This window comes from Nelumbo lutea, chromosome 6, assembly GCF_056320005.1.
Source record: "Nelumbo lutea isolate HS-2025 chromosome 6, American lotus-T2T, whole genome shotgun sequence".
Classification (NCBI taxonomy): domain Eukaryota; kingdom Viridiplantae; phylum Streptophyta; class Magnoliopsida; order Proteales; family Nelumbonaceae; genus Nelumbo; species Nelumbo lutea.
The window spans coordinates 7,056,283-7,071,948 of record NC_142689.1 but is presented as its reverse complement, the minus strand read 5'-3'; the positions used below and the strand labels follow the sequence as shown (position 1 = coordinate 7,071,948).

At 35.8% G+C, this 15,666-nt stretch overlaps 2 protein-coding genes across 6 annotated transcripts in view; one reads left to right on the top strand and one right to left on the bottom strand.

The window, feature by feature from the left end:
- Positions 1 to 5,411: 5,411 nt before the first annotated feature.
- Positions 5,412 to 5,975, bottom strand: LOC148847096 (uncharacterized). Its single transcript, XM_088949505.1, has one exon. It carries the CDS (start codon positions 5,973 to 5,975, stop codon positions 5,412 to 5,414), a length of 564 nt encoding a protein of 187 aa, XP_088805631.1.
- Positions 5,976 to 13,879: 7,904 nt separating this feature from the next.
- LOC148847095 (cell division cycle protein 27 homolog B-like) overlaps positions 13,880 to 15,666 on the top strand; it is a 48,305-nt gene continuing 46,518 nt past the window's right edge. For all 5 annotated transcript variants that reach the window (XR_016100390.1, XR_016100389.1, XM_088948543.1 and 2 more), the window contains exons 1-3: positions 13,880 to 14,047; positions 14,759 to 14,831; positions 14,985 to 15,091. Coding sequence is in view for 3 of the 5 variants with exons in the window: in XM_088948541.1 (XP_088804667.1) it covers positions 13,943 to 14,047; positions 14,759 to 14,831; positions 14,985 to 15,091 (285 nt within the window). In the remaining 2 variants the exon portion in view is untranslated. The remainder of the gene's footprint in view (positions 14,048 to 14,758; positions 14,832 to 14,984; positions 15,092 to 15,666) is intronic.

Here is a 15,666-nt window from a genome sequence, read left to right as displayed (position 1 = left end):
ATGCATTTTTTAAATTTGCACTCTTATGCATTTGTACTATTGCAAATAGAATTGCACTACAACCAAGCACAGCCTAAAGGCATTTCTAACGTGATCACACTCAACAAATGATTGAAATATATATAGACAAATTAAAATCCATGGTGCATTCTATAGACATAACTCAAAATGTGAAATAACATGGTTAAAAATTTTTGAAATGTGAATCAATGATAGACGATTGGAATTTTAATTTAACATGGTTAAAAAAATTTCCAAATGGGTCATGATTGGGCTCTTGAAATGTAACCTCTTATATAAAAACCATTCCATAAATTGAGGTTCTTCTCTCACTTCTGCCATTGATCCCTTTTTCTGCTACATATTAGGGAAAGAAACACAGACCACAAGGGCAGAAAATGTGATCCACAAAGTTGCAGTCCAAGCTGGGTTCAGTCCCAAATAAAGTAATTCAAGTAAAACGGGCTGACCCAAATTTCATCTAGAGCATTAACATGATCGAGTTTAGCTATCAGATCATTCATCCCCACTGGGTTTCTTCTATATCACAATTCACTATAATAGCAGATCCCGTTTTAGACTAGAAATTTGCAAAGGAAAAAAAGCAAAAAAAAAAACAAAAAACAAAAAGCAAACTAACAACTTAATCAAGAAAAGTACTATATCTTGCTTCATGTACGTAATTGTTTGAAGAAGCTCCAGCTGCAAAGCTTGAAATTTGAAGGGGTTGTCATAAATCACTAATTAATTCAAGGTGGTGCGCGCGTTCCTACTACAGACGAATCCTATGATCGCAGCTGTTGGTTCTGGCAATCTTTTGTTTTGAGAACATATTGGAACCCCTCCGTAGAGAGCTTCTCTTTGCTATATCCCTCATGGCCCATGCCAAAGAGAGCTTTGGGTTGGGTATTGTCGTACTGTTGAATTTCTGGCAGAAATCCCTGTGACAACTTACAGCTTCCTCCATTGCCGTTCCCGGAGCTCGCTTTAGTCGTTCTTTCACAGCTTCTGAACACAGTCCACAAACCCATTTACCGCAATATAAATTCCTAATACGTCCCATATAATCAGGAGTGCAATCCTCGATGAGCCCACAACATTCGCATTTGACACTCTCGACTTCATTGCTTTCCTTGTGATATTTGTACATTTCAGCAGAAACATCAGAGAAAACCCTTCTGAGCGCCTGGTCACCCTGTTGAGGATCCTATACAATAGAGGGAAGGGAGGCGGAGTGGAATAAATAATAAGAAAAAGGTAGAGAAAATTAAAGAACTGATCTGATGAATTAACTGCAAGCAATCGAATTTATATAAGAAGCAAGAAAACATTATTAATTACCTGCATGGGAGAAAGGACTTTGTGTTCTTCATTAGTTAATGGTGGCTTTTGACTCATTGAAGCAAGAAGCTTTTCCTGTATGAAATTAACTAAATCTTCATTAGTTTTTCTGCGACAAAAGGAACAAGGCATGCATCGATCGACAAGTGAGGAGAACTATTTATAGGGGTAGAAATTTAAGTAGAATAGTTCCTAATAAACGACATAATTAATAATCCAACCCTTAATTTCATGCATGGGGTCAGTAAATCAGCCCCTTTTGGTTTTAAGGGTTAGATCGGGACAGGATGGATATTTTGAACTGGACTGATTCATTGCCAGAAGTGGAGGTTTTATATATTGAAGAGATTCGATCAACAAAAGAGAGATAAGGTAGGTGTATGGTTTAGGGAAATAGATGTGTTGCCTTACTTTGCCATTAATGAACATCAACAGACTGCACAACTTGAAAGATGTGGAAGACATGTGCCAATGTTTTCCTATAAATCCAAGGAACTAATTAAAATGAACTATGTGTTGCACACGAGGAATAGAATGTCACAATTGTGTGCTTGTGGTAGCACGTGACGACTCACGGGTTGCAATATCATGAAATCATCAACGTCGTCTGGTAAAAACCCATTATATTAGAGTAGCCATGCTACCTGCAGTTATAGCTAGTGGGTCATAAATTAATGGGTGTGTGTGCATGCATGCATTCTGATAGAGCCGAATATGTTATCAAACATTAATTGTTTTAGGCTGCATTTGGCATTCTAAGGACTTATCTTCTTTTATGCAAAACACAGCCCTTATGGACTGGCCCAAGTGATGGTTCTCCAATGTGGCAGAATTTTGTAGTAGCCTTGGAGTTTAAATATATATATGTCATCTAATCAAAGCCTTTTCAAGTAGTGAACCAGAATAGTGGTTTTGGCAGAGGTATTGAGGAGTTCGGTCTGGCGCACATAGTTTTGTGAAGTACAGAGTATCACTATCACAACACTGGTCACGGGTTCTACCTTCCTTCCCAATCAACCAACCCGCCTCCTATTTTGGTGGTGATATCTGAGGGTGAAATGGTGGAGAGAAAGAGAGATTTTAAATGGTGCCACGAACACATACACTCCCCAAAATGTTAAACCATGGACAGATATAGATTGAAAAGCTTGAGGGTGGAGTAGTACTAGATGGCTTTGATTTATTTTCCGGTAACTTGATATATGGAACCATGAAACCTGTGTAATAACAATTGACAACACTACTGCAATATTGTAGGATTTACCGTTTACGTGTCATCTGATCCCGGTGTGAAGCCAGGTTATCCGTGGGAAGACTTAAGAGAAGAGTTGGCTCAGCCACTATAAGCTGATGAAAGGTGACCAGTACTCCCAAATTAACAAGGCAACAACCAGACCCACCGTTCATTTTAATTAATAGCCCTCTCGTCTTTTTCGTACAGGACAATGATCAAAGCTCGAACCCTTCTAAGCAGCAACTTCCAAAGTTTAAAAGCAGCCGCCTCTCGTGAATACTATTGAGGAAGAGTAATTAAAAAAAGAAGAAGAAAGTATTGTGGGATTAGCGCAGCAGAAGATTTGTCCAGTTTGCATGTAATGAAGAAGTTGCCAAACAAATCATATAATGTCACTGTAGTTACTTATGGCACCGTAGGCTTGGCTCGGTTTTGTTTACAGTACATATTTCATTTCATTTGCACCGGTGTAAATGCATTGAATTATTTCAAACAAACTGAGTTATAAATTCTGATTTACTTTTGCCTTAGATTTAACGGTATAATTCTTTTGTAAGACTTAAATTAGGAAGGCTCCATTTGGAAAGAGTATAGATACAAATATGTAGAGCACAAAACTTTGTATTTTGTATTATTTTGTATGGATTTATATTGTACATATTTATATTCATACTCCCTTCAAACTGAACCAAGTAAAATTATATTGTTCCTTTTCACTTTTGCTACATAAGAGTCATATCACAGGGCTAAGACCCAAAACCCAGGCCTTTGATTTATTGCTGTGGCTGCACCAAGACATTAGTTCATCTAATTCAAGTTAGGGCCGCATCAATATATCAAAGGCTTTACGACAATATGGTAGCCAAATGGTTTACCTTGTAGCAAAAGGAATGGAGGTAGGAGGAGTTTCATTTGTTTGGGAGTAAAGTAGTAAGATGCTGTCGTCCTACTTTTTTTATATGAAAAAGAATTGGAGGAAGAATTTTTCATCAGTTTTTTAGATAGAAAATTTGTATTGCTAGCAAGTGTAAATGAGACAAAAAGTATAAATTTTGTATTAGATAAGAGCACAAACCATAATTAATTATAAACAAACAGATGTAAGACTGAACCAGGTGCAAAATTTGTGTCCAGTTCAGATTTATACTGCAAACAACATAGCCTGGATAGTTTTGAGAAGGCACATGAAACGATCAAGGTAAATTCAATACATGGCGGGTTGCAATCAAATAACTGTGTTAAAAGCATATATAGTAATTTCTTAACTCCAGCCAACTGCACGCATACTTGCAATGATTTGCTCAAACAATTTGGTTGGAGATTTCGAATCCTACTGGACCTTCCTGCCCACATAACACCTTAAGGATATGCTACATTCTCCAACCTAAGAGGCTTTGTATACTTCGCACGATTTGGGTAATGGGCCAGGCCTATAATTAGTGTTAGTGCCCAAAAATCTATATTTATATCTATATTATTTATAAAAAAATGGATGTCTTGGAATTTTCATTGAACCTTTTTTATCCTTTTTGTCTAAACATACAATGGGCATAAAGCGGGCATATATGTCATTTACTCTCATTTTAGAAACTACCCACTTGTGTTTAGAAACTGTCCACTTATAAATAACTATTCAAAAACTGTCCATGAATTATAAATGTAGATGATTCATGTGCAAAACTCTTTTCCGGTGAGCTTGTGTGTGTGGAATTGGAATCTATCACCCCCAAAGAAACGAAGAATTGGGACAGGAGATATAGTTCATAGAAAAAACTAAAATCGTGGCGGATCCTGAATGAGGCCAAGGTGGAAAAAAGGGCAACGTATGCCTAATCATCCAGACTCCAGGAGCACCCATTTGATCGATTGTCTGGATTTTCCATGTTTAAATGTGATAAAAGAAAAAAAAAAACTTTCTTTAGGTACTCTATAGGCCAAAAACTGAACAGAAGATCTTCCACACACCAAAGAATTTCTATAAAGCACTAATCAACATTCAACAATAGCATGGCCAAGCCCATTTGCTTAAATTTAAAAGAAACATCATTTAAATAATTCAGAATCTGTCCTCTGTTACAAGTAGGTCCAATTATCCATTAAAACACAGGAAAAGGCCTTCTCCAAGCACAGAAACTAGAGCCAAGCCGATGCAAGGCCTGTTAAAGATATGAGAAAATTGTTGCGTAGTTCCATTATATTGAAGCCTTTTTATTTACATGCATGGATAAGGGAAATAAAATCCAAAAAAAAAAACACATGAACCATGAGATTAATTTCCTTACAGTACTTTCACTAAGGCATAGATCGATGGATTTCCTTGGAGTCATTAACTCAAGATACATATATGCGCATGCATTGGGAGGTGAAAAGATCATAAACTATTGCCATAAATACATAGTTAAGTTAGTATATCGAATTGATCATATATATCAAGGGAAAACAACCCCGTGGGAAGCCTTGTTATAGTAATTAATTACCAAATATACAAAATTGTTGTCGTATTGATAACTAGAGCTGGCTGCAGCTGGTATGTTCTTTCATTTGTTTCCCTTCTTGGTGAGGAGGATTGCAAATCTAGGATCGATCAGAGAAGTTGGACCAACCCAGGAAAAATCCCGAAGGGAAACTGAAAGGCTGATAAAAAAAAAAAAAAAAAAAAAAAAAAGAGAAAATAGAGTATCTCAAAGTAGTGGAGCTTGGAGTAGTCAAAGAGAAACGATAAAGAAAACCTAGAAATATTTAAAGGATTAGGGTCGTCCATGGTCATCTGGACCGCTTCCCAGAGCAACATGGACAGTTTTGCCTTCCCATAACTCAGTTGACTGTTATTGTCTGCTCATTCACCCATCTCCTTTGTAATTGCAGGAATGCAACTGGAGCTTCTAAGGATTCCACTCCTCTTCTTACTAGCTTTGTCTCTAGAACTGATAGAGTTGGCCCTAACTCCTCTTCCTTCCAACATCGTGCTCTTTCTGAAGATCTCTCTCATGGCGTCAGCTTGGTATAGAACTGGGTAGCTCCTTCCAATTCTATTAAACCTCACACAAGCCTTCATATGGGCATCCAAGGCCTCTTCTCCTTTTCCTCCATTCTTCTGGACTTCTTCCTTCACTGCCTCGGAGCACAGCCCACATATCCATTTCCCGCAGAACTTATCACGTACCCGCTGAATGTACTGAGGCGTGCACTCTTCCGACATTCCGCAGCACGCACACTTGGCGTCTTCGATTTCAGAAATGGGTGGGAGCTTTACATCAATGGCCGCTTTGCTCAGTTCGAAGGAGAGGTCAGAAACTGTCCTTTGAAGGCTTTCGTTTGAGAGCCTGCTGGTGCTGGGTGGCTTGCAGAAGTTGTTGCTCCTTGAGTAGGAATCAACGAACGTTTCTCCGTGGGGTGCCATGACGAGCAATTCTTAATTATGACAACTGAAGCAATTCCCACTTCGGAATGAGTTTGAGCGCTGAAGCAGATCGAACTGAAGCTTGAAGGTCGCTTGGAAGTAGTTCTTAGTTCTTAGTGATTGAAAACCAGAAGCCAAGTGAACAGTTTGAAGGTTATCTCATGCGAAAATAAGGTAAACCCTTCGCACTAATTTATAGCTGTTGAGTTCTCTCGAGTTCCAAAGAGTTAATGCGTATGGACAATGGAAACTCTCGTGCCTGTAATTAATGCAAAAAGAACTGAATACTCTCGACTTTTCATGAAGATGAATAGAAGAAGGTGGCTTTAATTTGCTTCTTTTTCATCCTTTTTAAATATCACAAAAAATTATGTAAAATTGAGAAAACAGGAGTTACAGGACTAGTAACAACTTATCTTTAACATCACAAAAAGAAAAAAAAAAAAACAGGAAAAATAAATAAAAAGGAAAGAGAATATATAAAAGGGATATAAAGAAATCAACTGGGCACGTTCACATGGGACTTAAAATGTTACTAGATGGCTTAAAAAAATGATACTAGATCATTGGGATATCCTTTGTAATTGAATACCCAATCCAATCCAATCTGATATCTGATAATATTTAAACATTTACATTTATGCTTATATCTATTAGTACAGTAGGTTTGTGTTAGAGAATAAAAGCCTATTCAAGGATCTCATCTAACAGCTTTAGTTTTTAAGCCTCTACTTGTCCATGTTTCAAGTCTGATGGACTTCCTGGGGGAGAACAAAAAACATATCCATACATTTATGTCTCGTGAAAATTATTTTCAAGGAATTATAATATCAAGTTCATTTTTAGTTTAATTTATTAATGACTTTCAATATTTGAATAATTAGAGTTTAATCTGAATCTAATGGATAAGATCCAATGCCAATTCAAATATTGCCCTATATAGATTTCCATAAAACATCAATATGTTAGAGCCAAATTATGCAACCATGGACAGCATTCATGGGGCGTTCCTTTTTGGGATTTTGAGAGGGGGGACAATCCCAGTGACCAAGAAATCCATCTTCTTTTTTCAGATTTGTATAGAGATCAAGGAAAATTTATTTTCCTAGGTATCTCAAAGGTGGGGTAAATAACTTTTTCACATGTAGGAAAGCTGTCAACACTTGGATGTGACAAAAATACTCTTTTAATAATGGACTTTTATGACTAAATGTAACTAAATGAAAAAATAATAATAATTTAATTAGGACCCTGTAAATGCAAGAATAATATAGAACCTATTTTCTTTTTCCTTGGATGGAAGTAACCCAAGTTCTGCATTCACGTTTTGGCCTCCTCCAACCATATATATCCATATATGTGTAGCTTTCTTTATTACTTCTTTGTAGGGATAACACGGTATGAAAAGATTGGTCCCAGTGGAGAAAGAGGGATCACGAGAAAATGGGGGAAAAAAACTTAATATACATTTTGTTAATTCACAGATATCTTGGTGTTTTGTGATTATTTACATTTTTTTTTCTGGTGGAGAAAGAGGACAACAAGGAGGCGTGACTTGCTTTCATGGTGCCCTTTAGATTTCTTTCCGTATGTGGAGTTGGTGAGCTAGCAACCGAACCCTATCTGCTTTCAAATGGCAATGGCATTTGATGGCTTCGTGCAGGTTAATTAGGGTTCTAATCGAGTTAGAATTCGGATTTGGATCTGGCTAATCCAAATTCAATCTGATTATCGAAATGTTAGGTCCAAATCTAATCCAAAGCCCAATATGTTATTTTCGAATGGGGTTTGGATTTAATACTAGTTTAGGCTTATTATTCTTAAATTGAATAAATAAAAAAATTTTAAAAAAAAACTTACTTTTAACTTGCACACATATAATAAATTCATGTAAATATAAAATATTAGTTTTATTACTCTTAAATTGTATATAATGTTATATATGCATGCATTATATGCACACATAATATTTGATTGGACTCAGATTTTAAATCTGCATTCAATCTGATTACAAATACCAGTTCTAACATCCAAAACCTAGATTAAAAGATTGGGTATATGTCGAATTAGATTTCAGAGTTTTGGACTCCATTAACAGCCCTAGTGCAGGCGAAACTTATTCTCTACCAGATTGGGTTGGATCACGATTGGATTAGAATGATTTTAGGTAGGTTCATGATTGAGCCAAATTCATACAAAATCTAATCTGTTGAAATCCCTACACACCGGCTACCTTGATTGTACATAAAATGCAATAAGAAGGAATGGTATCGTTTGAAAAATGGCATTGGACAAAAGAACTAAATAAATTGTACTCTCTAACTTTTCTTGTATCTAGGAATCACAATGGGGCAGGGACCATATTCCCCATCCCGACCCTAGCTTCGAAACAAATCCCTCACACCAATTTGGAAACAAATCCCCAATCCCCAATGGAGATGGGTTCCTTGTCAGGACCAAAATCCTCTAAATTTTTAAATTAAAAGTTTTTAGAAAATAGATTGCTTAAAATAAGGGATTTTTTAATATATATATATATATATAATCAAAGTCAAGACAGGTGAGGAATTCACTCCCTATTCTTGTCCCCATCCCTAATAAGGTATCACTATCAACCCCCATCCCTGACCTGATAGGGTTGGGGAAGCTGAGTACCTGGTGGGGATGGGGAACCTCCATCCTGTACTTGTATTTCATTTAACTTAAAAAAAAGTTGAATAATTAATAATCATAAGTGTACAATATGAATCAAGAGGGTTTTCTTATTCAAAAAGGCCGGTTGATAGAGGTGTAAATTGTTTTATTTCTCCTGCATTTGGTAGAGGTATAAATTCAAAATTTACACCATGAAAAATGTGAAACCGGTTTAGTGATGGATGGAAATTGGGACCGGTTGATTTTGAAAATTTACACTGATCATGTTTGGTTTTCTATAGTGTAAATTTTCAAACTGGGTCTTGACAGAAATTAGGTCTCGATAGAAAAAGGTGAACAAGCAATGCTTTCGCTGATAGGCATGAGCGAGCAACGACCATAGATACCGATGAGCTATGTTCCTACATCTCCGCACCCCCACAACATCATCTTCCCTTTTCTTACCTTCAACTTCAAGACCGACGACAACTGCCACCAATCTTCCATTGCTTTAAATGCAGCTGTAGTAATGAAGAATCAAAATCTTATTCAACTCATTTCCTTCCTCCCAAATCTTCTTGTTCTCGTCTCCCACCTCTCCCATTCCTTTGCGCTCTCTCTTCCAATCCGAGTATGGGTTCTCTATTTACCGTCGCAAATTTTCTCCTACAGTATGCAGTGAATCTTACCGCTGCGCCAGTAGGATTTTGCACTGATAAACTGCTCTTACTGAGCCCAGATCTTGAAGGAGTAATCATAGCTTGAAGGATTTGCACTGATAGGCTGGAGTTTCATCTCCAGCCTAGATCTTGAAGGATTTACACTGGTTTAGGATTTACACTGGCAAGATTTGCGCTGATACGCCATTCGCCACTACCGGAACTCTGATACACTAGAACTGGGTCTTGACGGAACTCTGATACGCTAGAACCGGGTCTTGACAAAACTCTGATATGCCGGAGCTGGAGAAGATTGCAGGATTTGCGTTATCACCGCTGGGAGTTCTGTGTTCTTTGGAGAACACAATGAACAAGGCAGGTCATAGGTAGGAGAAGAAGGAATAGAAGAAGAAGGGGAAGAAAAGAGAGAGGGAGATAGAGAGAGAAAGAGAGAGAGAGAGAAAGAGGCTGGAGAGGGAGCGGAAAAGGGATTCGGCCAGAGGTGGGGGATGCCGTTGTTGCCCTGGTTCACTCTCTTCTTCGATCAAACAAAGACATGCAGCGGGAGGCGCGAGATAAATGTTGGATAAAGGAAGAGGAATGTAAAGTTTTACATTGATTTTATCGATGTAAACTTTCCACTCCATTTTCAGTGAATATACTGACAGACTTTTACACTGATTGATGAGGTATATTAGCACCTCTACCAAATCCTGCAAAATCAAATTAGGTGTAAAGTTTACCCGAGTTAAATTTTACACCTCTACCAAACGCAGCCTAAGGGAAAGGGTGATTATCTTAAATTTATTAATTGGCCATAATTAAAAGGAGGAAAAATACAAGCGAATACATAACCACCTTGCCCCAAAACCCAAATACACAAACTCACCTTCTCTACCTAACCATAAAGAAAAAAAAAAAACAACACATTAAAAAAATTACTATATCATTTTCTAATTCAAAGACCATTTTTGCATGAAATCAAACTGATGAAAAAAATACCATTTTTGTATCACTAGCAAATGATCAGTTACGAATCTCTCGTTTTGAGTTGGAAGGAGAGTCAAAATTGCATAAGCTGTTTGCATAAACAGCTTATGCAATCTTTTGAGCTTATTGGAGCATGTCGCAGCAGGACATGGTATAGTAATCTCAATCATATGTATATGAAGTATGTTCCTCTTGACTTCGTTACAAAAAGAATTAGAATAAGGTTTGTAACTGAATTTTATATGTGATGATATGGAAGTTGTCTATTTGGCTTAAAATAAAAGAAAATTACTTTATAGAAAAAGAAAACATTTTTTCATTTTGGTTTGTTCGTTTTTCGGTAAGTTACTTATCCAGGTAAATGCAGTTATTTGGGTAAAATTTTCCTTAGAAACACTTACCCAGGTAAGTGCATTTACCCATGTTCTTTTATTTTTCATGTAAATAAGGCAATGATCATTTTATCTATAAAATTTCATTATTAAAAGGGACATTTTTGTGCCATTCAAGTGTTAGCAACTTTCCCTCTAAGTGAAAAAATTATTTACCAAACTTAATCGGGTAAGTGATACCTAAGAAAATAAATCCCATTGACCAACTTTGTTCCTCTCAAAGTCCAAAAATAGAACGCCCCCTTTATGTGCAAAAAAAATGAAACCACATAAATCATGTCAAAATAATTTACCCATGACATTGATAGTTGATAGTTGATAGATAATAGGGTATCCACAGCCTTAACCAAGGCGGTGCTTAGTTTGATAAAAATAAATAAATAATTGAGAAACGGAGAAAGTTGTAGGAACATAGCCTAATGCAGATGATAGATTACTGGCGCTCTCCACTTGTAGGGCTGTCAATGAACCCTAAATGTCTAATACCTAATTCGATTCTTAATCTGATTAATCTATCCTAACCCAGGTCAGACCTGATTATTGTTAATAGAGGTGTCAATTGGACGGATTTGGTCCAACTCAATCCAATCTAATGTGAGTCCATTTATGAATGGATTGGACCGAATCCAATCCAATACATTAAAATGTAAATGGATTGGATTGGATCCAATCCAAACTGAATGAAATATAAAAAATTATATAAAAGCACTTTTAGCATTAAAAAAACACTTTTGTAAAAGTACTTTGATAAAAATATTTTCATAAAAGTGCTTTTATAAAAGCACTTTATTGAAAGTATTTTAGAAAGGTGTTTCCATAGACTTTTATAAAAGTGTTTTTGTGGAAGTGCTTTTGTAAAAGTATTTTCATAAAAGTGCTTTCATAAAAATACTTTCATAGAAGTGTTTTTATATAAGTGCTTTCATAAAAGTATATTTGTAAAAATGCTTTCATAAAAGTGATTTTCTAAAAGTACTTCCATAAAAGTGATTTCGTAAAAATATTTTTATAAAAGTGCTTTTGCAAAAGTACTTTCGTAAAAGTTTTTTGTAAAAATGCTTTCAGTTTTGGTTTAGGTCTAATTCAAATCAATAAGAATATGGACTAGTTTATTTTGAATCAGCCCAATCCAATAATTATAATAGACTGTCCAAATCCAATTTAATAAGTTTTTGGATCGGATTGAATACAAACCAAAACCAGTCAATTAACACCCCTAATTGTTAATTGTTAGTAATAATGCAGATAGTGATATGTGGTTGTAATTGAAGGTGAGTAAAATATGAGTAGAGAGTAGTGGTCAGGAAATCCCGTTATGAGCTTAATTGCAGCTTGGGCCTGAACTCTCAAATATTAATTTAGTTCAGGCCCGGGTTGAGCAGATTACACTTGATTTGGACTTGATTTTGGTCGGGCCTTAAGTCCATTGTTAGAATTGAGATTAAATTGATTCAGTCTGTCAAAGTTGCACCCGTATGAGTTTGGCTTTTCTTTTTTTTTTGGAAAATTTTAAGGAATTGCCATGTGTTTTGGGAGTAGTGACTGAACTTTCACTTGCCACAACGAGTTATCCTATATTCTCAAATTCCAACACTCAAGTCCATAGCAAAAAGATTTGTTCATGATGATGTAGATGCCATGTGCATTAAAACATTTCATAATTTAAAAAATACCCTTTACATTTATTTTTAGACCATCTTTTCCGTCATTGACAACAATTATGCTGCATGTTCTTCACCAACGACAAGTGTTTGCAACTAACTACCTCTTTTTTGAACAATATAAAAATAGAAAAAAAATCTTCTTCAATGATAAGAGGATACTATTGCTTTTTCAGTAGTGACAATCTTTGAGTGTTTTTTTTTTTTCCACCGGTTGAAACCACCCATGTTTTTTCTGAGACCTCCACTCTTGGAAATTGGGTTGGATAAGTTGGTAGGTCCTATGCAAAAGATGGGAACCCACATTTATATTTTAGTATTAGTGAGTGTCATGAAAAGGAACGATTTGCAAGTGACTCATTTACTGGGTGAGTAATACCCTCATAAAACTTGGATATATATATATATATATTCACTTATCTATGCACACAAAATCTTATAATATGTGATAGATTTTTATTGTCCCTTCAATATATTTTTTGATAAAACAATCATTTTACAACTTTACATAGAGAATGAAAGGATATTGGAAAGTGCATTTATCCAACTTTACATGGGAAAACACTCTTTCGGATAAATGCATTTATCCAAATAAATGACTTATAGAGATATGAACAAGGCCTTCAAGTTTTTTGAGCCTAGGAATGCATAGTAAATGCTCATTTTCGTCATTTTATTATCTCACCTCTTCAAATTCAGATCACCCAGATTCTTATACTATTAATTTAAAAATACCCCCATATCCAATTTCGATAAGATCCATTTACAACCCTATCTAAAATTGAAAGAAATAAAAGAATCGCCCCAGTTTCAATCACATGGCACCTGCTACCTTGTTTTCGAATGGATCATTTACTAAAACACCCCATACAATTTCATGAATTTACTAGAACCTATCTTATTTGCATTTTAGGGGGCATTCTTTGTTTTGATTTTGAGAGTGGGGGTGGGGGTGGGACTTGGTCAATGGGATTTTGGTTCTCATCTCCTACGTGGATAAATAACCTGAGAAATAAAATAATATGGGTAAATGCACTTACCCGGATAAGTATTTTACAAGAAAAATTTATTCAGGTAATTGCATTTATTCGGATAAATAAGTTATCAAACGAACCTTAATAAAACATTCCATGCGTTTGCAATTAATCGACCTTTAAGATTTTGGAAGTGATAAAGATAATTTTGGAATAAATAATCATGGGCCAATGCTCTTTAGGATTCTCCATTCAGTCATGTTAATATTTTTAAGAAGCCGCAGAACAAACACTTGTGAGTGAAAGTCGATTAATAGGTTGCAAATTATATGAATGTTTTTAGTAAAATAAGAACCACAGGATAAGTTAAGTAAAATGAAACCGTAGAGGATACATCTGCGCCCCACAAACGCTTCATATGAACATCTCAGCGTGCATTAGGAGTATCCCCGAAATTGTAGTTGGAGATGTTCTCAATACACGTTTGTGGTGCGCCCTCCGTGAGGCGCATATCTGAATTCACTATAGGCTGTCAGTAAATGACCCTAATACCCTTTTCGAATTAAATGCCCGAATCGAGAGCCCACATGTCGACTGTTTTGAACTTTGAAGCTCTCCCTCCCTCCCTCCCTCCCTCCCTCCGTCTTCTCTGAAGCCATGGAGACCCTACTTATCGACTGTGTACAGAGCAGTCTTCGACATTTCATGCTTCGGAACGCTATTTTCCTCTGTGAGCGCCTCTGTGCAGATTTTCCATCGGAGGTCAGTACATTAATATTTTCCCCCTAGTTATGCTATTCTTCGTCAAGATCGCTAGATACTTTACTTGCCAACTTTTGTTTGGATGATATTGTTATGGTTTTCAATAGCTTTCGAAGGTTTTTGGTTGTCAATCATTTTTTTTTTGTGAGCTTAGTTTTGCTGATAACTTGTTTTCATCAAACAATCGCTTGTTTATCTGCAAATTATACTATGTTATTCTTACTCTTTCGATTTCCTGATCGCAAAAAGAGATAATAATATTCGGGATAACAGTTCTATCGGAAACTTGACAGATAATGTGGTTTTAGTAAGACCTGTTTTACGTGTATAGAGAGAATTTTATTTTTTTTACTTTCTTTTTTAAAAAGTAGTTCGAAATTTGAGTTTGCATTTGTTAATTAATACTATATATATTATTTATTTTTATTTTTTTTGCATTCTTTTGGAAAATTTTGAAAAATTTAAACATTTTCTTCCTTGCTTCCTGGGCACAAAAAGCCCCTTGCGCTTTTAAAACACTGCCTTGGATTCAAAAGATAATGACTCGACTCACTTTCTATGCTTGATAACGATTGCAAATTTACACATCTCTCTGTAATTTGAGTATGTTATTTTTCCATGCTTTCTAATTACTTCCTTTCCTGATTCTCTTCATTTTTACTTTCTCTAGATCTCTTACTTTGTTTTAACTTGACTGCAAATTGAATGCAGTTGAATTCACAACTATTGGCTATTTGTTACTTGCACAACAATCAAGCTTACTGTGCGTACCACATTTTGAAAGGTATTTACTACAAATACCACATATTTATTTTGCATGTTTCTATCTAGTCTGTTATATCATATTTTTCAACTTTTTCCCTTTTCAGCACTGTTCTATATTCAAAAGTTTATGGCCATTTATAACTCTCATCTTGTTTGGCCTCAAAATATGAAGGGACACAAATGGCTCAATCCCGCTACTTGTTTGCAATTTCATGCGTTCAGATGGATCTTCTTACTGAAGCTGAAGCAGCATTATGCCCTACTGAGCCTAATGCAGAGGTATGCAACTTCTTGTAAGTTATCAGTTTCAAATATTACTAGAATGATCTGAAGCAGCATTATCCCACACTAAGGAGCTTACTGCTGATGTTTCCCACGTACTGTAAATTATCAGTTTCAGATAATATTAAAAGGGATCTCGTAGGGGTGTCTTTGCTGGTTTACAATATGGTTCATCTTATACATAATAGAATTTATTGTTCAACACTCATTTGAAATGCACATGACAATGGAGTGAATGGACAGCTGAATGACATTCAGTTTTTCTGTGTTAAACAGTTTTGGTTCATGCCTTTAGTATTGGATGAAGATTTCCTTTTGGTCTCACTTCATCTGAGTTTGGGTCTTGGCCACTTATATTTGTTGAGGAAATCACAAACTCTAGCAACTATTCTGAATTGTCTGTTCAAATGGATTCCTATATCATCAAATAATAGGCTTGATGGTTTGAAATGGGTGATGCGAAACAGAGAAAATCTGGTTTAGGGAGAAATTGATTTGAGACTAACTTATTATCAAAATTTGTCTTTTTTTCTTTCTTTTTTTCCCTTTCTATTTGACAGCTTTTGCACTGC

What these genes read in the sequence shown, in the direction of transcription:
- LOC148847096 (XM_088949505.1), bottom strand. Translation starts at nt 5,975, where the DNA reads ATGGCACCCCACGGAGAAACGTTCGTTGATTCCTACTCAAGGAGCAAC.